We start from the raw sequence: 22,174 nt of genomic DNA, 5'->3' as shown, positions 1-22,174 counted from the left end.
TGCAAGATCAACATTAGACTCGTCAAGCGTCATCAATGCTCGCCGTAGAAAAAGATTCCGGCAAATACTTTCAAAATACAGTGACCAACCTACTGTGTAGTGTGAACAAATAAATATAAATTTTATTTTTTATTCAAGTTTTGGTCTAAAAATAACAGTATGAAAAGTTCTGTTGGTTTAAATATAATTTAGATTCAGTTATGTTTTTTTTCTTCGAATAAAATATATTTTTTCATTTTTCAGTAGCAGATTTTATATTGTCAACTTTCAACCTTTTTTTTACAGTTTCGAATCTTATTTTTTCGGGTTCAAATCTTTTTTTCAGGTTCAGATCTTTTTTTCACTTACAGATCTTTGTACACACTGAACACACACATTGTACACACACACTGAACACACACACACTCTGAACACAGCAAAGAAGCAGCGGTAACCGTCTGTTCATCAGCTGTTTAAACTTCAACATATCATAAGTCTTTAAAAACACAAAAAATAAAGATTCCTGGAAGAAAAGCTTTTTGGTTCAATTTAGAAGCTTATTTCGAATACATTGTTGAATTTTTCAATGTTCAAGACCTAAACTTGAATTTTCATGTTCAAATCCTTTTTTCAAACAAGCGAAACTATTGGCATGGATTTGGTTCCATACAAAGCACATTTAACACAGATTCAGACATACAACATAAAACAGTGACAGACAATAAAAAAATGAGTAAAACCAAAAGTAAGACTCAAGTCATCACATCACAAATACTGATGAAGTCATCACGTGTGACCTGTATAAATACAAGCCTGAGCTTACGCCTTCGACATTCAAAATAAATAAATGATAAAAATGACTGCGAAAAGTGATATTCAACTAAAACAAACTACTCATCAGTGTATGACTGGGAAATGTGAGGTTTTAATGACCTAAGGAGGTGTTTTACATTCAACAATTACACACAAACATTATATACAACTGAGTATGTTTAAAAAGAAAGCTGCTAAAACCTGCTACTAAACTAAACTTAAACGATGCATCATGTTTTATGGGATATTTACATGTTTGCATATCAAATTATTTGTTGCAAAGCAATACGGCAGCCAAACGATTAGGCATATTATTAACCGTGCTTTAATTCTGAAAGGACGAACCGGAAAAGCTGTATTTTATTTTATTGCGCTTCACTCGTCATCTCAACGGTAACTCGGCAACGAGACGCTTCGCAGGAGCGAGCTAAATTACGGAGATTGTGTTTTTTAAGCAATTGACCAAATAAGAAAGGAGCTTTTTTCTTTCGAGAATTGAATGAGGCCAATTTTACAAGAGCTGATATTGTGTTCATGTGTTTTCGTTCATTTATGTTTCGTAGCCAACTCTTTGGAAAGGACGAACCGGAAAAGCTCAACGACAGTTGAGGGGTGAAGCTGTTTATGAAGCGACTGCAAAGAGAGATTCATCATCCAAGACGTGAAGTGGTGAGACATCGTGTCAGAAAGAGTTGGGGAAGATGTCAGGAATTAGGAGAGAGGAAGCAGGGAGCATCCTCGGGATGACCGAACAGTCTCAAGTCTACACTGCAACCAGAGAGACACTCGTCCCAAATAAGAGTACTCACACTGGAGCACATGCACTGGTAAGCATGTGTTGTTGAATGTGTATATTTGTATAAAATGAGTACTCTTTGTGATGATATTAAGGCTTGAAGTCAAGAAAGTTTAAATAAAAATGTTCACGTCAAACAATGCACATTTCTTTGGATAAAAGGGTAATCTAACGCGTGCGTTCACACCAAACGCGCTTTACTCGCATCAGTTTATTCGCCAGTCAAGTTGTGTTCATTTGTGTCTTTCGCAACCAGTTGCGAAAAGGGGGCGTGGCTTATCTCCGTGGCTTGTCTCGGTAAAAACAGTTATAATTTCCGCCATCCACCACGGTCGAAATAACCACTAGTTCTGTGCGTTGACTTTACATGGGATCCAGGCGCACGAAAAATTCGCAACACGTTTGGTGTGAACTGTCACTGGCTCATAACAATACTGAACATTTGCTCTTTATTCAGTCTCTAGAATGGGTTTTTGGGAAGAATTCTGCTCCACCTGCCTTTAGTCTGCAAGACCACGACCAGCTGGTGGTCCTCTATGCAGGAGCTAATGTTGGGGTCATCTACAATCACACAACACGCTCCCAGCACACACTCCAGGTAAAGAAAATGCCCAAGTTTCAGGTTGCAGAGTGTAGATTGAAATAGCTTAATGTACAGTATATATACTCAATCTTCTCAGGGTCACTGCTGCCCAATCTCATGTATGTGTGTCAGTGAGGACAGACGCTGGATCGCATCAGCAGACCAGGGGCCGAAAAGCACTTTGATGATATGGGACTCCTACTCTGGGTAGCTCTTGATTCTACATGGAGGCTTTTTTTGTATTAACCTTTGCTCTTGATGGTAACAACATGCATGATCAATATTCTAGCATTCCATTGTTCGATTGCCACCCTGAGGGAGGTGTCATTGCGATGGCATTTTCAGGAGACACAAAGCATCTGGTAACTCTCGGGGGTGAGGACGTTCAAGTGAGTATGCCAGCAGTTGTTTTTTAAAGCAAGTAAACTGTGTTGGATAATCTAGATTGCGAAATGCACAAACCAGGAAAAAAAAACACAGACGCATTTATGATCTGTGGTTTTGCCAAGTAGAACCTTCTGGTCTTCTTCATTCATGATGAATAGGAAATAGACGGTCTCGAGGTCAAGAGTGTGACATTTGACTTGTCAGGGCTCCAAAAACCTTCGCTTGGTGACATGGTATTGTAGCACAGGTAGCCATATATTTAGGATTGTTAAACATTATGTCATGATTTTATTGTCCTTTTTTAGGATTAGCATTAGAGATTAAGTACCATTTATACATTTAAAAAAACTATGACATATGTAACAAATTGTAAACATCTAAAAACTCCTCTTTCTAGATATAACAGATAAGTTCACAAAACACAAAAACAGCTTAGATGGATAATATTTTACCGGATTTGACTAAATTAATCGCAATTAACCATTTGACGATCTTTGCAGTGTGTGTTTATTTGGGATTGGACAAATGCAACAGATAAGCCTTTGTGGTTTACTCAACTCAATCCCAGCCATGGTTTCCAGGTAAGTAACCTTTGTATTCGTTTAACATTACTTTATAGAAATGGCATTCAGCACATCAAACATCCAAATGTTGGACTGTTTTTCAGGATTACATCATTTTTAATCCAAATGATAGCACTCAGCTGCTCAGCAACAGTAAAAGCCAGTTGCTATTGTACAGCCGTGTAAGTCCTGCTGTTCCTTTTTTTCTAAATAATACAGCTGTTAAGTGTATGTTTATTGCAATAATCATCTGATCTTTTTTAAGGCCAATGGCAGTCTGCAATACTTTGCCCTGAAGGTTAAGAAGGTAAAAACAATCATTACAATGTTGTAGAAGATGCTATCAAAGTTTCATAGATGTTTCTGTCATTTATGGCATTTTTTTCAATAAATATATTACAATGTTTCAACTGTTCAAGATTGAAGTCTTATGATGCTGCCACTCGTGGATTTGATTCTTCTGTATTTGCTCAGTGTTTTTCAGACACTCAAACTGCCAACATGGCTGCCGGGTCCCTGAGCCAGTCTGTGTTTCACTGGAAAGTGCCCCAGATCCTCACAGCGACGGTGGACGGCTACCTTGTTGTGTGGGATGTGACGGAAGACTTAGGTGCACATGAAAGCCTCTCCGAACATAGAAGCACACTCATTCCCCTTCAGAAGGATCCGATCACTGTCCTCATCGTCATTGACAGGTCGCCAGAAAAAGAGAGAGAGAGAGAGAGAGAGAGAAATATTCACGTTGTTGTTGTTTTTTATAAAAGGGTCATGATGTATTTATTGATTTTGATTTCTCTCTCTGTTTGACTTCACAGATGCATTGTGACTGGCGACACTCAAGGCCACGTCAACTTTTATGATGAAGAATTCCTGCTTCTCACTCGGTACACTGAATTCAACCTGGATGCTATTGTTTCCATTTCCTTTTCCAAAGAGTGTGCGGAGGGATACCTGGAGGACGACATTCTGGAGGCCAAACCATTCATCTTCAGGTGGAAGAAATACAATCTCTTATGTTGCCGGTCTACACTGTTATGTGCTGACCTCTCTTTTTTTGCAGGAACTTTGTTGTGTCAACAGCCAGTTCCACAGTGGTGCATGTGAATTCACAGAAAGGCGTCCCTCAGATCCTGCTACATAAGGAAAGTGAGCCCATACATGCAGTGGCCTGCCACCCCAAACAGCCAGCAGTGGCCATGGGCGATCAAAGCGGTGTTTTAAAAGTGTGGGACTATGACAACAAAGTCATCATCGGCAGCAGGGTCTTCGAGACAGAGGAGCAGATTCAGTGTGTCACTTATGACTCTCAAGGTGAGGCAACACTGTCAACAAACACATGTTCCATATAAGCCAGTGTTCTGTCATTGAATTGTGAACTGTATAGAGCCCCCTTGTTGTCTCTGAACAGGATTGTACCTGGCAGTTGGCTTTGGCAGTGGAGCGGTTCACATACTGAATCCCAGCACTTTGCAAAGTGATCCAGAGGAATGTTTTCATTACACTAAAGACGCCATCCACCACATCACTTTCTCCTCAGACTCAAAGTACCTTGCCACTGCGGTGAGCAAGTCCTTTTTTATTATCCAGTGTAATATGTTTGGCAACATTTATGTGTGTGTGTGTGGGTGGGGGTGGGGGTGGAGTGGTGGGAGGGTGGGATACTGCATTAACAACATTGTCTCTTCACTGTGACTTCTGATGCTTCGCCTCTCGTACAATACGTGAGCTAATCGAGGACCGACTGTATAATATTATAATCATATCATAACAATATCAGCCGATTCAAGTTTATGACCGATATTTCTGTATCAGCGTATGTGTTGATCAATAAATATTAAGACATTGTGCCAGTTCTAATATTTAAAAAGCCATTTTTGATTGGTGTTCAATCCGTTTACAATGTCGTAGCTACCATTGAGGAGACCGCGGTCGTGTTCTTTGTAATATTCCTTCAAATATGAGGGATATAATTAATACAACCATATTACATATGTTGGGTTCTTTTAGCCACTCCCCCTAAATAGATTATATTTTTCATGCATCAACTTGAATATATTTTGTGGTATTTGTGTTATGTAAACTTAAATGTGTTTGAGGGTATAAAAGAGCAGTGTATCTGTTCAGTTCTTGGTAAAAAGGTCACAAAGTCTTTCACAATCAGGACAAAGAAGGAACCTGAAAACAGGTTACATGGCGAGCGTGTAGGAGAAAATCCAGGCGTAATGAATTGGTTCTTAGGTAAAATAGACTTTTTGAAAATACATTTTGTTTCCATTTCTGTCTGAAACTGTGGAGTCTTTTAATTGTAAAGGGCATCAACGTTAGCTGGAATGTAAATATGATAGCCGTGACCAGGAGCTGAACGAGCGTGTGAGGAGTGGGAGAGGGAGCTGTTTGTGAAAAGATGACCTTGTGCAGAAAGCCTGTTTCCACTCTGAAGCAGATAAATTGCTGAATTTTCCGGGCAGACCTGCCTGGACACTTCCTCGGTCGCGGCCCTTGTGATCGCTCGAACATCGGCGCTCACTGAGGCGCTCACTGAGGCGCTCACTGAGGCGCTCACTGAGGCGCTCACTGAGGCTCTATTGTGACGTCCACTTTCTCACACTTGGCACTGCACAAAATCATCTTGACCTTTTTAATTAAAGCTGTAATTGTGAAATAAAATAGGTTTGTCACAATGATACTGTCTTGCACATCTATACTTCTCTGCTTTAACATGCTTATAAGCTCAAGTGAGACGTGGTAGCTTTATTTCCTTGTTCACTCTTAGGATGCGGGAAAAGCAGTGACAGTATTACGCTGGCAGACTAATGAAGGCTCTCTGCCTTGTTGGGCGTATATGGGCAGGTACCACTCCCACTACAAGCCCATCAAAGACCTTCTTTTCGGGGTTCATCTGGACAGCACACAACCCAGACTGCTCTCTCTGGGAATGGACCGCCGACTGGTTAGTCCGCTTTGTTAAAGTTGTAGGACTGTGGAATAGTTTAGTGTTTTGTGATACTGTTTTTTAATGCCACACATCGCTCTGTGAATAATAGGTGGAGTATGACCTGGAAAACAGTGACTTAAATAAGCTACTCATCCTAAGCTCGGAGCGCATTGAGCAAAGCGCTGTGCCAGTGGGCATGACTTGGTATCCTCCTCTTACTGCAGAGCAGTTTCTTCTCGTTGCCTCAGACCAATACAAGATGAAGCTTTTCAACAGCACCACCAAGATGTGCAGGTCTGTGAGATACTGTCACAAGATTATTTGTAAAATGTATTTCTCAGACTTTTGTCACACAAGTACTTGAAAACCTAATGACGTGTGTTTTACAAAAACAGAAAGACTCTCCTTGGCCCAACATATGGCTCTCCCATTAAGAAAGCAGTGGTCCTCCCCATGAGTGAAGAACCTGAAACCAACTCATATTACCTGGCGTACGTCACAGAGGACAAGGTCAGTGCTGGAAGTTGTTTCTAGTATTTTATTCAGTGAGAGGCTTTAGGCTGGCAGTAGCTCAGTTTGGGGACAAGTCCCAGCAGACGCCAAGTATGGAATGTGGGCTGGTAGATTAAGAGGTGCAACCTCACCTCCTGGGCACTGTTGGTGTGCCCTTGAGCAAGGCACCAAACTAGTAACGGCTTTTATTCTGGCATCTCTCCAGAGATGTTGCCTGTGTGTAAAAAAATGATAATATATGTATAGAAACCGAATAAGAAAAAAACTCCTCAAGGGGACATTAAATACCTGCTTTATTAAATAAAAATAGTGCTCGTTGTCTCACATAAGTAATGTATTACTCTTACAAAATAATTGCACTGCAGGACAAGCTGTGTGCAAAACCTTTTTTCTCTTTTAATTTCTGACAATTGTTTACTCTGTTGCTTGTTGTTCCAGTGTTGTTGATTTGAAAGTAAAGTAGGCAAATTGGATATAAGAATAGTGCACGGTAGATCTCGACTATGTATGATATGATATAATGTTACCGCTAAGAGTGTGTTGCACCTCCAGGTGGGTCTCCAGATTATGCCTCTGGATGGGAACCCCTTCAAGTCCAATGCTGTAATCTGCCACCCGACAGGGGTGTCCACGTTTGCCTGCTCCTACAACGGAAGATTTGTTTTCACTGCAGGAAGATCTGACTGCACTGTCCTATCGTGGAGGATAAGCTTAAAGTGAGGCTGAATAGTGCCAACCTGAGAGGAAGGCGAAATGCATTAGTGGAAACATTTCTTTCTGGAGTTAATCACATCTCTTGTTGTGAGTGCAGTGCATTGGAGGCAGCAGCTGCCTTGGGAGGGAAGGACATGATGCCCTTTTACACTCTTCTAGAAGGAGGCCGAGGTGGAGCATTCTACAGGGTCAGTGAAAAGTTGTTCTCATTTCCCACGACTACTGAGTGTTATGTGAACAGCATAGATTATTCCATTAACTTGAAAGTAGAAGCATGTGTCCTATTCTCTAATAGGTTGTGCCATACAGGCTTTAAGAAGTTAGGTCATTTTTCACAACGTATATGTTAGTATTTCAGTGCGCTGGTGGAACAGACTTTCTCTAAACAGTGAGTTTTATTTAGCATTTGAAGATGTATTGTTAAATATTCATATGTTGTATGATGGTGAAGGTGATTGATTCAGCTTTTATTTTATTTTTGTTGGGCTATTTTTTGTTGGAGTGTTTACTGTTTACCAGAATGACCTTAATTAAACCAGTAATAAACCAATAAACCAGTATGACCTTAATTGTAAAACACTATAGAGAACTGTAAAAAGGTGGGAGGGTGATTATTTTGGACAGTAGATTCTTTTGTTAAAAAATGTAACATTCAACATACATATTTGATCTACTTGCTTTTGGGCAGCATTGCTCATACTCACACATATATTTAGGCCTCAATAAGAAGAAGCCAGCTTTTACTTGCATTCCTCCTTCAGTTAGGAGTTTTCAACTTTCACAGATTCTCAGTTTTCTGAGCTTTTATGTCTTTAGGAGATGGAGGACTTTTTCTATTACTGCCAAATTCGTCATCTAGTCACTGACTCAATGGAGAAACTACAATTGTCTACCAAAATCCCGCTGTCAGAGGTTCCCTTTCTAATGAGAGCTCTGGCCTACTTCCCTACGGAGCAAGAGGTACAATGTGTGTCACTAAAGCAACATTTTCAACAGTGAATGTAAATTTATCTGACAGTAAAATCATTATAAAAAAAGCGGTTGTATACCTCAGACCTGTGATAAAAAATTGCTTTATTATATCTTACCAGATAGAAGATATGCATAACGAGGTTAAGTTCAGCACGTATGCAGAAACAGGAAAATATGTGACCGACATCAACCTGGAGGAGTTCATAAAGCTGTATGTCAACCATCGACCGGCTTTGGGCATCTCTAGCAATGAGCTTGTTCAAGCTTTTCACATCCTTGGTGACCGTGATAATACAGGAAAGCATGTTTTAAATAAACATGCACTGCTCGAACTTCTACAGACTCGAGGTATGTGCATGTTATTCAATCAGAAGAGCATTTCTCTCTCTGCTTTTAACTGTATTGCTGTTGCATTATTAAGAAAATATTGATCCTCTGTTCCAGTTTATACATGCAATGCTCACGTTTCTTTGACATCTTTTGACAGGAGAACGCATGACAGAGGAAGAGGTGGCAGACTGCTTCACTACACTTTTGTGCCTCAATGTGGAGGAGGAAGAAGAAGAAGGACAAGGGGGGGAGCAATCTGAACATGACCATTATAAATCTGACAGTATGTAAAAGACAACTCACTCACAAACCATAGCTTAAGAATTCACACAACAGCTGAAATATAGCATTCCATGTGTGTGTGTGTGTGTGTGTGTGTGTGTTTGTGTGTGTCCAGGTGGAAATTCAGGATATTCACTGGTGTGTGCGATCCCAGATGAGATATCCATGAAGACATTTACAGGTCACATCTTGGGCTTCCCGTCCTCAGCTGAGCAATGAGGCAGATCTTCCCCTCCAGAGTGATGAAAGCAAGGACACTGTCTGTTAGTCAAAGAGAAGCTGAGTTGATAACGAGCCTCACACTCTCTACTTCTCTTTTTAAGATTGCTTTACATAACATGCCCTAACAGAGATGCTGGAATGTGTATGTGTTTTTATTCCAAATTTGATGACTAAATATCAATATTTAAAACGAGAAGGTACATTTGTGGGCACTTTTTGACAGGAAGGGCACATTTTAAATTGCCTACCAAGAGGTGGTGATCTCTGTGATTCAATAATTGTTTTGGTTGCATTCAGAAATCAAATAAATATATTTAAATATATGTATATATAAATAACACATTCATTCATTATTATAATACATTGATTCATGTTATTATCAAATTTGCAGAATAATTATTTTCAGTAACAGCTGTATAAATTGGTCATAACATATTTGCAACGTTTGCAGTGGGTTTATTTTGAGTTCTCCGGTGGGTGGGGCTCTGACTCCGACCAATCAGAAGCGACCTAGACAGGAACTTCCTGCTCCAGACAGAAAAGAGTCTGCAAGCTGTTTTTTCGCCAGCTGGTCGCCGCGACTCTCAGCTACGTCAACTAACATGCTATCTAACAAGACAACAACAAGTTCACTTGGACCATTGATTCCCAACAGCTTTAACAATGAGTAAACCGAGAACTCGGACTCACCGGCACGAAGTTGACAAACGATAACCGAGAGCCTTGGCGAGCCTGATGAAAGCGAAAGCTTTATTGTCCTAGCTTGCTGGCTAACATTAGCTATTTGTCTGGTGAGGTGGCGACATGGCTGCTGCAGAGATGTCTTCACGGTACACGTACCGTCGCCCGCCATCGAGCATAAAGCAGGAGCAGGATGACGACTCGGACTCGGAGACCCACCTGCTGGGCCTGAAGAGGTTAGACGGGCGCGAGTCGCAGATCATCCACAGCGGACACTTCATGGTGTCATCGCCCCACATCGAGCACCCTCCGAAGAAAGGCTATGACTTCGATACTGTCAACAAACAGACCTGTCAGACCTATCATTTTGGCAATTTGAGGATGTCACATCTCTCCATAGATGCGTCACTGACCAAACTATTTGAGTGCATGACTCTTGCGTACAGGTATGTTATTACCACGCGTTACCACCCTGTGTTCACATGGAAACGTTCATTTTCACTGTGTCATTGCTTCACCCAGCTGAGCGGACTTCAATCATGTGCAGATACAAAAGTTAGGCATGGGACACACTCGTGGGAAATTGCTGCCACGAGTCTTCTCTTCATGTAACTTCCTGCTTGACCACTCGTGATTGTGGTGAGGGAAGAAGGTCTACTCAACAAGTAGTACCAATACTACGTAGTATAAATACGCCATCACAAGTAAAGGTCCTGCACTACACAGGTGTATTACGATCATAATGAAAAACTAAAGTCTCCATATAAAATACCCCTCCTCCTATGACTGGTGACGTTATTAGATTGTTATTATTAATGTATTCAGCCTGGTTTAACACATGTACAATAAGATAGTTGTGTCCAGTTGTTCCCAACCAGAGGTTTAGACTTCCTCAAAATGTCACAAGATACAGTTGAGGGTACATGGGGTACCAAAGAAGAAAAAATGTTCCGTCACCCAGATCTATATTCATATTTCATTTTGGATAAATGAAATACGGACAGGCACCACTACAGGCTTCTTCACATTATTAGATCTGCTGGGTCCACAGATAATAAGGTAGTCTGACAAACATGAAAGAGTATTTAGTCAATAATTGTGTAAACTGGGAGTGATGAGTCAATTAAAAGATGTCACTCATAATGCAGCCTAGTGTCATGAAAAGGCAAACAAAGACAAAAACCAGGACAGCATATATTGATAAGTTTATAGGCTACAGGAAATGTTAATCAGAATCTACTTTATTGGTCATGTATGCGTGTACATACATGGAATTTGATCATTGAATCCAATGCTTTGGGAAAAGAAAAAAACCTTTTTCTGCAGCTGTAGTCATCATGTCATCGTCCCAGATGTAATGATTGGACAGACTATCTTCACATATTCTGTCCGTACACTTATTGTTCATTTCCAGAGTCTTCCACAAGCTGCGAGCTTGACAGCTGTGAGTACTAACAATATCCTTTATTGTTGATTAGTTATGATCTTTTTGTGGACGTGGCTTTGGGGGGAAGCCTTTGTTTTGCCGACTTTGAAACTTTCTTGCAGGATTAATCAATTTAACAGAGCTAATACTGCTCTGTAATTTCTTTGGAAAGCACTGGACTTGGTTTCTGGTTGAATAATTAAAAATCTGGTTTACTCCTGTTAGTTTCAAGATTACCAACCCTGCCTTTTAGAGGTGAGTTGTAAAAGAAAATGCTGGGCTCCCATTTCTTATGGTTCTTTTTACAGCTGTTGTGTTACTGTAGCTGGTGGAGAGCCAGCTGCTCAGAGGATTCCCTCTGACTTGCTAATGGCACCTACTTGGATTTACCGAGAGGACTATCTATAGGCCTGGAAAGCCCTACCAGTTACTGTTCTGCTGTTGTCATTCATTCCTAACGAAGAAGCAGAGAGCATATATGTATATGAGAGAGGCTTTACTCAGAACAAGAACAATGGCTCTTCTCTATTCACTGCACCAAGTTGGACTGCCTACCTACTTGTTAAAAACGTTTTTTTTCTTCTCCCATGGGCTAATACAGTACTTGTACAATAAGTAAGCGCACAAATCATAACGGTAAAAGGCTGGACAGAGTGTGACAGGGGAGGGAGTAAGAAAATAGGGAAACTGTTTTGGATAGGAATAAACGAAGCAGATTGGAAATACAATGTTCTTGAACCTCATTATATTCTGTCCTGTTAAAGTTAAACATAAACTTAAGTCATGTCATTTGACAAACATTGTTAAAGATTGATGCATGTTGCTGTAATCATGCAGAAGTGTTAAAACACTCAGTTAGATGTTAAACTTATTCTTGTACAAAGCCATTTCAGCATCCATCCTTTCCATAAATCAAAGCATCAAAACAAAGTGCAAAAGAAACACCACAAAAGGATATCAAATACAATGAAAACAGACATTAAAGAGCCAAGATAATAGAAAATTAAAACAGCTAAACAGCTAAAATAGATCAAAACGAGTATAAAATACAAGAATAATAGATACAGTGCAGTGTAAGAAATACATAATTATTTGATTCAATAAAAGTCTTGAGCCTTGATTTAAAACAACTGAGAGTTGCAGCAGACCTGCAGTTTTAAATCAATTGTTTGACGGACAGGAAACCAGTTTGCAGACCTCAAAACTGAAGAGATGTGATCCACTTAGAGAGGACTTAATCTAACAGCTTTCTGAATCGGCGGTAGCTCTCTTACCGATTTATTTTAGGGTGACCTGTAAAAACACCAAGATGGTAGACAAGTCTGCGGAAATAAATGCACGGTGAAGTTTTTCCCAATCCTGCTGAGACATGAATCCTTTTATCCTTCATATATTCTTTTGGTTGAAAGTAGGCTGACTTTGTAATGGTCTCAACGTGGCAGTTGACATGCAGGTCTGGGTTAATGACTTCACTACACCTTCCTGGATTGGTCCGTGGTCTTTAACATTTCAGATTGAATCTGAGAGCTGAGGGCAATTTGGATGTTTATTACTGCCTGTTTGAATTTAAACAAAAGTGTACACTAATGTTTATGGACTCTCCACAGCTCCAGTGATGTCACTGTGCTGTTATGAAAACTGTCACACACTGTAGCACACACTGTAACTCCTGGGTGTTTATTTGATTCCTTGTCTCCGATCACAATTGTAACTATCCTTCTGACTTGAGTGTAATCTTGTCAGATTCCAGCCTGTTTGTTTTGCTTTATATCTCAAAGTATTTTTTAGTACACAGCCAGTGTTGATCAAGGGGACCTGAAACTTTTTCTTTTCAAATTATTCTGATTCTCAGGGCAGAGGTACGTTTAAAAATCTGTAACGAGTAATACATTTTTTTTTACAATTTTTTTATTATGTCAAATTTCTTTTAAAAAGTAACTTTCTTTGTCAATTGTAAAATAAACATGTTGTTGAAGAGCTCATTGGCATTAGGAGCCACATTTAAGTCGGTGCATCATTGAAACGGTCGTCCGACATGTAACTCATGTAACGTGCACTGGCTCAGTGTAGCATCACCCTTATTAAGTATTAAGATATTATTCTACGTGTAAAAGTTAAGCAATTGTATTTGTTTCATAGACTTCCTTGCAAGATTATTTCACTGCAAATGTTCTTGTTTTTTCAGTGGTAATTTGGTATCTCCCAAATGGAAGAACTTCCGAGGTCTAAAACTGCTTTGGAGAGACAAGATCCGCCTCAACAACGCCATATGGAGGGCCTGGTATATGCAGTGTAAGAGTTCCTCTATCATTTGGTATCCATGAGTGTAGACGCTATTGTTATAGTATTTAAGTGACTTGAATTTGAACACTTCTTTAATCAAGCTAGAGCAAGTGTGGAGACATCAGGATCTGTTTCAAGAATATGTAATCAGAAATAGGAAGACATTCATAAATCAGATTTCTTTTATTGATTCATCTACATTTCAGCACATATGCTTTTTCGGGGTCTATGATGTCGCCAGGCTTTATTTTTTAATTCATAAACTATTACAATATATAACTTGTTTCTTTTTTCCATGACTTAAAGATAAATATTGCCGCCGTCTTTGCAACTTGCTGCAGTAGTGTTGGTTTGTTTACATACCATAATCAGTTTTGTGACAGTGACTGATGGCATCTCTTATTCATGTCCCAAAAATAAACACAAACTGGGTCAAGCTTTTCTTGAGTTACAAGCTGAGCTAAGACCATTATTTTGTCTAATGTAAGAAATGAATGCTGCAACATGTGTTAATTTAGGTTTTATTGTATTGTAAATATAATTTACTAGTAGAAAAAAAACTTTCAATTCAACTGAGGGTGACTTTAAGGTTGTTGTTCTACCCCCAGATGTGGAGAAAAGGGAGAATCCTGTTTGTCACTTTGCAACTCCCCTGGATGGAAGCATGGACGTGGACGTTCATCGTCCTGCAGAGGTAAAGACAGAAACATTTGATAATACAGCAGTAGAGACTTTGTTTGGTTTCTTATCTCCAAAAACCTTCCATGGGTATGATTTTATGTCCAGCCTCTCACGCACTTACTTTTATGTTTCCTTTGTGTTGTGTGTTTGTTATGCATCGTCTTCCTCTTTCTTCTGCAGGGCAGTGCCACAGAGGGGATATACTGGAAAAGACGAATTGAAATTGTCATCAGAGAATACCACAAGTGGAGAACTTACTTTAAAAAAAGGGTATTGTATTGTTCCGTTTTTGTAAATGCACTGTAATATTTCAGGGGGATTCTGGGTATTTTGCATGTGTGTTGTTTGATCGATTGGTCTTAAAACATTAATATTTATCTAATGTTGCACTCACGTTCTCCTTACAGTTACAAAAGCACACGGATGATGACCTCTCAAGCTTGCTTAAGGTATACAAACCTGCATCATGCTCAAGCCAACAAAGTGCTGTTAGAACCGAGATGAACATTACTATTAATATCAATCGGATGTTAATAATGTAATTAACTCACGCTAAACAAGTCACCCTCACATAATTACATACTTTGTCATATATCATCTTTGACGATGCAAACAAAGTTATTTTATCTAATTTCACTTAATTGTGCTTGTAACTCAAATGTATGTCTATATATAGATACAGTGAATTATTTTTTAAGATTAGTGCATGAAGTGTGCAGACAAAGTTTTTTATTAGTTAATTAGTGACGTCCCATGTTGGCTGTACTCAACACTGCATGCGTGTGTGTCAATAACTCGCTTGGTGGTTGCATTTTTAACACTCAAAGGGACCAGAGGAGCAGTTATTGCTGTTTGGGGAAGTCTCTCCAGAGATGCTCCGTGTCTGCTTTTATCAGGATGAAGACACAGCTGTACGCCGCCTGCCTCGTAGGTATAATGAAGCACCTGCCCCTATGGAGATGGACCCTCTCTTCGACATGGATGTTCTGATGTCTGAGTTTTCAGACACGTTGTTCTCTACGTTGGCCTCGCACCAGCCCATAGCCTGGCCTAATCCAAGGGAGATTGGTGAGAAAATCTTTTGTCTATTTTATAAGTTAAACCAATAAGTGATTTAACATTTGATTTGTTACTGCTGTCTTTTGTTCACTGTCACTGGCACTTCTTCTCCCTACCTCTGCCTCTTTACCCTTCCACAGCACATGCAGGGAACGCAGACATGATCCAACCAGGACTCATCCCTTTACAACCCAACCTAGACTTCATGGACTCTTTTGATCCACTGCAGGGTAGGAGTAAGGCGCCACCCATAGCTGCAGTAGTGCTGCACACACACTAATCGTGCACACTTTATAGAAATCAAGCGCACATGTTCTTGTAACTCAGCTAAAGCAGTCGGCTTAGCTTAACACAAAACGTAGTGTGGTTTTACTAACCTCTAGCTAACATAGAGACTCTTGTTCCAGACTTATTCCACAGCCTCCGTCAGTCTGCCTTCACCTCTGTTTTACCCACTGCACCATCTGTCACCCCTCAACCCAGCAGCCGCTCACAGTCACAGGTAAACACCAACCCAAGGCACGGCTCCGAACACACACCACCATGATAAGTTTGTTCAAGGACTGTTTTTCCCTGATGCAAGACTTTTTGTTGGTGTTTTGTGAGGATTTCTGGCAGATCTTCTTCCATTTTTCTGTGTTAATATAGTTTCACAAAAAATATTGTAACATAATAATATTACTAAACTTTATTGACACAGCACTTTTCATAGATGACCTGCTGCTTAAACTGCTTCGTTTTTGAGAGGAGAAAGACTCACGGTTTGTTCCCTTTGCTTCATCCTTTTCCAGGCCGAGTTAATGTCCTCCATGCTCACAAGCAACAACATCTCCGCTCCTGGCCCCTTGCCCATCTCCTCTCCCATGGCCACTCAAACCAGTCGAACATCTGGTGGTAGAGATGATGCTGTCTTTGTACAAAACTACATGCCTCTGTTTCCTGGGCAGGTGGCGCCAAGAGATCAAGCAGCTCTTTCCTCAGTTTCTCAGCCATTATCCCGTGATCCTCTGGCACAGTGTCTTCCAGGTCAGGATATGGCCTCAGCAGCACCCATGCTTCCATCGGCCTTGGACAACACCCCAGCACTGGATGAGACTGTTGAACCATCTGTGATTACACACAAGACCTCCTCGACTGTTAAACCCAGTGATGCAGTAACCACCTTCAGCCACACCTCAGATTATAGCTCCATATCCACACAACCTCCAACTCCTCCTTCTCAGCTTCAGCCCTTGGCTCCATTAACTGCCACGTCTGTCCACCACCCTCAAACCTTTGCCCTGCCTCGCCCCTTTCAGTCATCCAGTGCCAACAAAATCCGCCCTGTGCAAAGGATTGCTCCTGCTAACACCCTTGCCTCCTCCCACCTCATCCTCACAGGTCTGTTTTTTCTGGTCTCAAGATCCAGATTTTCGTTCTGCAATTGTGCATTTAACATTGTTGATCTGTAAGAGGAGGGCTACACGGTGGTGTAGTGGCTAGCACTGTCACCTCACAGAAAGATCCCGGGCAGTTCTTCTCTGTGGAGTTTGCATGTTCACAGTCCAAAGACATGCAGCTCAGGTTAATTGGAAACTCTAAATTGCCCGTAGGTGTGAATGGTTGTGTGTCTCTATATATGTGCCCTGTGATAAACTGGCGACCTGTCCAGGTGAACCCCGCCTTCGCCCAATGTCAGCTGGGATCGGCTCCAGCGCCCCGCGACCCTGAATAGGATAAGCGGTTCGGATAATGGCATGCATCTGTAAGAGGAGCTTTGTTACTGTAACTTAATCACCACAAGATAGCGCTCTTGCCTTTCTTAACCCAAACCACCTAACCACTAGTGTGCCACTTGGTTTTGTTTTAAAATAACTTTGTAAAATCAAGATATTAAATTAAAATTAAAGATGGAAAAGTCAGAGGAAATCCAGTTGTAAACAAATATAGCTAATTCTTGTATGGACATAAAACTTACTGCCAATGTTTATCCTCTCAGCCCCTTTCCCAGGTCATGCTAATGCTGTAATTATTACACCATCGCCTCTGAAAGCAGATGTGGTCCGTACTACTGGAGTGATCATCACTCCTTCTCAACTTGGAGGGGTATGTTTTTAGATCTTACGCAACAGTGGGTCCTCACAGTATTGACTTGCCAAAAGAAAATTACAAAACTGCAGCATTTACATTTCATTGTTTGTTCTGCTATTGTGCAGAATTCATAGGTGTGAAATTAAAACTAAGGTGATAAGTTACAAAGTTATAGAAAGATCATATCTGCACCGCTTTTTATTTTGTATTCTTTTTTTCATGCATCTCAGACTCCTGGATTTCACGTTTTGTCTCAGACACAGAAGTCTCCCCAGCCGATTGTCCCCAAAGAAAGGTCTTCCAGCTGCAAAAGTCAGAAAGCCTCCTCTAGTGTCGGTGAGACTTAACTCCACCCAGAAAGTACACCATAACTCAAAGCCCACAACTTGTTCCAAGTGTTTTGTTTTGTTTTTTTCCAGGTCACAGTCAACCAGGATCAGCTGAAGGATCACCACATGGGTTAGATCAAGTTCCTAGTCCCCAGTCACTGATCATCAGCAGCAGCACTATACCTCTGGTAAAGAATGAACAAAATCAGGTTTGTGTGTTTATTTTTCTTAACATAAATTTGCGAGTGTGTTAGATACATTTTTGAGTGGATATTATTATTTGAATGACATATTGGCCTTCACAGGCTTTGGCAATCGTTGATTTTCTTTTTTCTTTATGAAAATGAAATGGCACTTTTTGTTAATGTGCGTTAACCATAAACCCCCATGCTAAAAATGAATTGAGACACAGTAATCCTGTGTGTAATATTTCCATTACTGATGTGTGACAGAGCCGGAGGACAACATGCACATCTTCTGAGCAAAAGAGACGATCAAACATAAACATTGGCTTTAAAACACTCTGCAACCTGGTTCCCACTCTAAAGTCACAATCAAATGTAAGTCTGTGTCGTCATAAAAATATTAATTTTGGGATGTCACTATTTTTATTTTTGTGCACAGTTTTTGCTTTATATATAGCTCTAAGTATTTTATTTACTCTCCCTTCCTACCACATTAATGCACTTTCTGCATTTAGATCACTAATGCAGTCACGTTGCAGAAGACCATGGATCACATTTGGAAGCTCCAACAGGAGAGGCAGCAGATGCTGGAAGAGGTCAAGAGGCTACGAGAGGAGATAGAGGAGATCAACTCCTCCATTAGGTATGTTAAAACTTGTATATGTGTCACCACTCTTCTGCTATACTCAATGTGCACTCAACACATTCATTCTCAACTGTTTCTGTCTCTTGTTTCTGCTTAACCACAGCTTGTGTCAGGAGCAGCTGCCTGCAACAGGGGTCCCTATCAGGCAAAATCGGTTTGAGCGAATGCAGGAGAGGTTCAATGAATATGTAAAGAACCGCACTTTTCAGAACTGGAAGTTCTGGATTGTATCCTTCAATAAAGGAGCTCTGACACTGTTTTCTGCATAATAATAAGAGAGTATAGTTAGTGTGAGCATTTGGCTTTTGGAGACATCTTGTTCAGATCAGACTGATACGTGAATATAAATCCTATGTCACAGTCGGAATACTTAATAGAAAGTAAATGTTACACAACTGAAACACTTTAAAACACCAAGAAAAACCAAGCCACTGTTATTCAAGGTTATATAGACAGACTTCTTTTAAACCTTATTCAGTGGCCACAGTGCCTAGAGGGTTAAAAATATGATAATGACCAAAAATGTACATTGACAATTTTACCAGTCGGACTGTGTTTTAGAAGGGGAATTGCTGTTATTTGTTGTTATCTACCAAATGCAGTAGTCATGTTGTTGAACTAATCTTGTTTCAAATCAATCTCTGATTTTGTTAGTTGCATACTTTTGAGTTCAAGCCACTCGAAGATTGAAGCATGAAGTGATCAAAGCTAAATGCACGTTAGAAAAAACTCAAACAGTCGGTCAGGCCGAATTGCATTTGTCTCACTCTGCAGTATAACCGATCCTTGACCGTCATCTGTTATAGTTCAGCATCATTATCAAGCCTCTCTTTGAGTCTTTCAATGGGATGGTGTTAACTACAAGCAGAGCAGAGCTGTGTCAGACCACAATGCAATGGCTCGATCGTCACTGCTCCCTTCCAGCGCTCCGACCCAGTGAGTAAAGGACTATTTCTTATAGACATCCAGCATAAACCAACAGTCGTATCAGTAGTTTTGGATCATTTTCAGCCCAGCAGGGACTTCCTTCAAGCTACAAAGTGTGAGCAATTAATTTACTTATTATTAGGTTTTATACTTCCTATCTTTCACTATCTTTGTTTGGTTCAAGTTGTTATCGAGCAACCATGATATGAAAACAAATTCAACAGCGCATCTCATCTTTTAATGGTGCAATAAATTACTCTATCTTCAATATCTTGGGCAGAAATGGTGATGATCACACTTTCCAATAATCTTTGTTCACCTCCCACTTGGTCAAAATAATACGCCTTTGTTTCTGACTCAGTTTGACTTTAGCTATGACACTTAATGGATCTGATGACTTCAAAAGATGTCTATCGCTGAAGTCAAAGTTTAAACTATTAAGAATTAAGAAGGTTATTGCTCTAGCTTTTTACTCCATGTTTAGCAGGGTTCTCCCCTTAGATTTAATGATTCATAAGTGACCTGCAGTCAAATAATTTGTAAGAACATTTTTAGAGTTCCTCTGAGTCACTGACACGCATGGTTCTTTGGAAAACCTGAGTGTTCAAAGTAGCAGCAGTGGGTTTACTCACACTCAGTTATTACAACAAGTTGAACTATAGGTGAGGTATCGAGCTGCCAAATCACAATCAGTTTTGAACAAATGGTGAATCTATTACATGCCTACTGTGAAGCACTCTAATGATAAATAGCATGACAGTTGTCTTCCAAATGCTGTGTTTTACAGTCGGGTTAGTAAAATGTGGTTTCTTGTTTTTCAGTGGTGCTGAGTACCCTCCGCCAGCTGAGCACAACCACGTCCATACTTAGTGATCCGTCCCTGCTGTCTGAAGAAGCCATCCAGGCCGTCACACATACAGATGGGTGGTCTTGCTCTCAGAGGTGATGAGGTGACCCAAAAGCCACCTGAATCTTTTAACAGCAATCATCAAAATGACATATCTCTAGTTTATCTTAAAGACATTCAGCAAGGCCACCACGTCTTCCACAGATGCATGACTTCCCTGAAAAACACAATGATAAATGCAAGCTACTTTTACTCTGTATGTACAAGTATGTGGAATGATGCACACAGGGAGGCTTTGACATTACATTTTTAACAATTGTGGCTTTTATATATTTCTTTAATGACAGCAGCTAATACTATCATCACCGGCTTCAGGTAAAGAGTTTCTAAATATTTTAGTTGATGGTTGTACTGGTTGTTTGGTTTTTGAACAATTTATATTAAAATTGGAGTCACTTTTATAATGTAAAAAAACACAACATTGTGTTGTAAAAAGGGAAATATTGTGTGGTTGTAAATGTTATGTACTCACTCAGTTGTAACAACAAGGAGATGAGATGAATGTGGGATCTTTAGGACTAGCTGTCAGAATAGTTTGTGTGTTTTGGAATCTCTGAAACACCCAGAAAGGTTTCCCATCAGAAAGTCTCGGATCGTCTGAAACATGGTCACTCGCTGGCTGGTCGGTGATTATTACAAGAAAACTGAGACCGCAATTGTCTTTTCCCTCCCTCATTTACTCAAGTGAATGTTATTTAGACTGTTAACAATGGGGGTTTCTTGGTTGGTTCCCACCCATGATGAACATTTCCCCTCATTATTAGCTTGCTCTGCCCATTTCCAGCAAGTTCAACTGCTAATTGTACAAGAAAGCAGTCATCTTAAATACATTATGTTGCATACATGGGTTTCTACTGGGCAGGTCACAGCATAATGAAGAGATGTTACTTACAGCCCTCATAGGGAGCATAACTGAAATTGCAGTACAGATTATTTATATACTTCAGTATATATACATGTACAGTGTTTCAAGATCTCAGCTGAATGCACAGTAGTCGTAGGCGTCTTCCTGTTCTTTGTTGGTCACTCAGGGATGCGCTGGTCAATGTAATTGTTTTTCATTCAGCTATGAACAAATCGAGTCAGGGTCCTTTACAGCAGGAAAACATGTCTGTTTAAGGGTACAGGTTACATCACAGGGTTTGATTTACCTGTTGTTTTCTCCCCCTCCTAATTACACTATTTTATAAGGTGTGCTAAAGACAGACAGGAGACAACAATCTGTGAAAAGTTACACTACACAGAAACGGAAAGAGTAGTCCACCCGTCCATTCAGGTCATTGTTTGTGTTACTGAGATCACACTTGACTCTGTTGACCGCTTGAGAATTAGACAATGTGCAGAATTAGTCTGCATGTCTGAGGTACAGCCTTAACGTCAAAGTGCCCTTACTCATGACCGCTGCAGGCTAATTAGTCTTTTTACTGTTATTTGTGGTTCAGCACTGATTTTGAGTTTTTTGATGGCAAATAGAACCACAGTTCTTATTTGATGATTGTGCAGTTTTTTTGCATTTTATTGTGAATTGCATATCGGTTTTAATAGTCAATTTGACTTTTTTTACAAGATAGAAATCATTTACCTGTTGATGTAAATACAGCTCAATTTACAAAAATACAGGAAAAGCAGTCCTCAAATGATGACAGAAAGCCCCAATGTTACAAACGTTTTAGTTTTTTTCCTCATTCTGATTTAAAAATGCCAGGTTTCTGTGAGAGGGCATTTGTACCTGATTATGTACAGTATATCATTACCGATTGGATTTGCGTATATTTTATTTCATTTGTTTTAAGAAGTAAATATATTTAATATGTGCATCTGAGTGTTTTTGTTCACTTCCCAATTTCATGCAACAACTTTTTTGATGCCTTAAATGATTTTGAATCGTAAT

At 40.0% G+C, this 22,174-nt stretch overlaps 2 protein-coding genes across 5 annotated transcripts; both read left to right on the top strand.

Moving 5' to 3' along the window:
- Positions 1-1,179: 1,179 nt before the first annotated feature.
- cfap251 (cilia and flagella associated protein 251) lies at positions 1,180-9,415 on the top strand. The gene is made up of 20 exons (XM_034541518.1): positions 1,180-1,619; positions 2,046-2,186; positions 2,269-2,378; positions 2,461-2,560; positions 3,059-3,139; positions 3,226-3,303; positions 3,387-3,428; positions 3,596-3,816; positions 3,937-4,113; positions 4,182-4,432; positions 4,530-4,681; positions 5,895-6,071; positions 6,166-6,350; positions 6,452-6,566; positions 7,122-7,285; positions 7,381-7,471; positions 8,100-8,243; positions 8,375-8,603; positions 8,743-8,868; positions 8,983-9,415. Exons 1-20 carry the CDS (start codon positions 1,494-1,496, stop codon positions 9,084-9,086), a joined length of 2,814 nt encoding a protein of 937 aa, XP_034397409.1. The 5' UTR covers positions 1,180-1,493; the 3' UTR covers positions 9,087-9,415.
- A 216-nt stretch (positions 9,416-9,631) lies between these two features.
- On the top strand, positions 9,632-22,174 carry mlxip (MLX interacting protein). 4 transcript variants are annotated; one of them, XM_034541725.1, is made up of 17 exons: positions 9,632-10,216; positions 13,382-13,488; positions 14,088-14,173; positions 14,341-14,430; positions 14,568-14,609; positions 15,057-15,228; positions 15,360-15,449; positions 15,627-15,721; positions 16,011-16,599; positions 17,198-17,304; positions 17,520-17,625; positions 17,709-17,827; positions 18,071-18,178; positions 18,319-18,446; positions 18,553-18,676; positions 19,256-19,385; positions 20,198-22,174. In XM_034541725.1, the coding sequence occupies exons 1-17, from the start codon at positions 9,894-9,896 to the stop codon at positions 20,320-20,322; spliced, it is 2,541 nt and encodes an 846-aa protein (XP_034397616.1). In that variant the 5' UTR covers positions 9,632-9,893; the 3' UTR covers positions 20,323-22,174. The 4 variants fall into 4 exon arrangements, with proteins under 4 accessions (XP_034397616.1, XP_034397615.1, XP_034397614.1 ...); XM_034541724.1 differs by having other exon boundaries at positions 14,988-15,228; positions 17,547-17,625; XM_034541723.1 differs by having other exon boundaries at positions 14,988-15,228; positions 18,343-18,446.

Source organism: Cyclopterus lumpus, chromosome 9, assembly GCF_009769545.1.
Source record: "Cyclopterus lumpus isolate fCycLum1 chromosome 9, fCycLum1.pri, whole genome shotgun sequence".
Classification (NCBI taxonomy): domain Eukaryota; kingdom Metazoa; phylum Chordata; class Actinopteri; order Perciformes; family Cyclopteridae; genus Cyclopterus; species Cyclopterus lumpus.
Note: the sequence above shows the minus strand (reverse complement) of the source record. Positions and strands in the feature narration are given on the sequence as shown.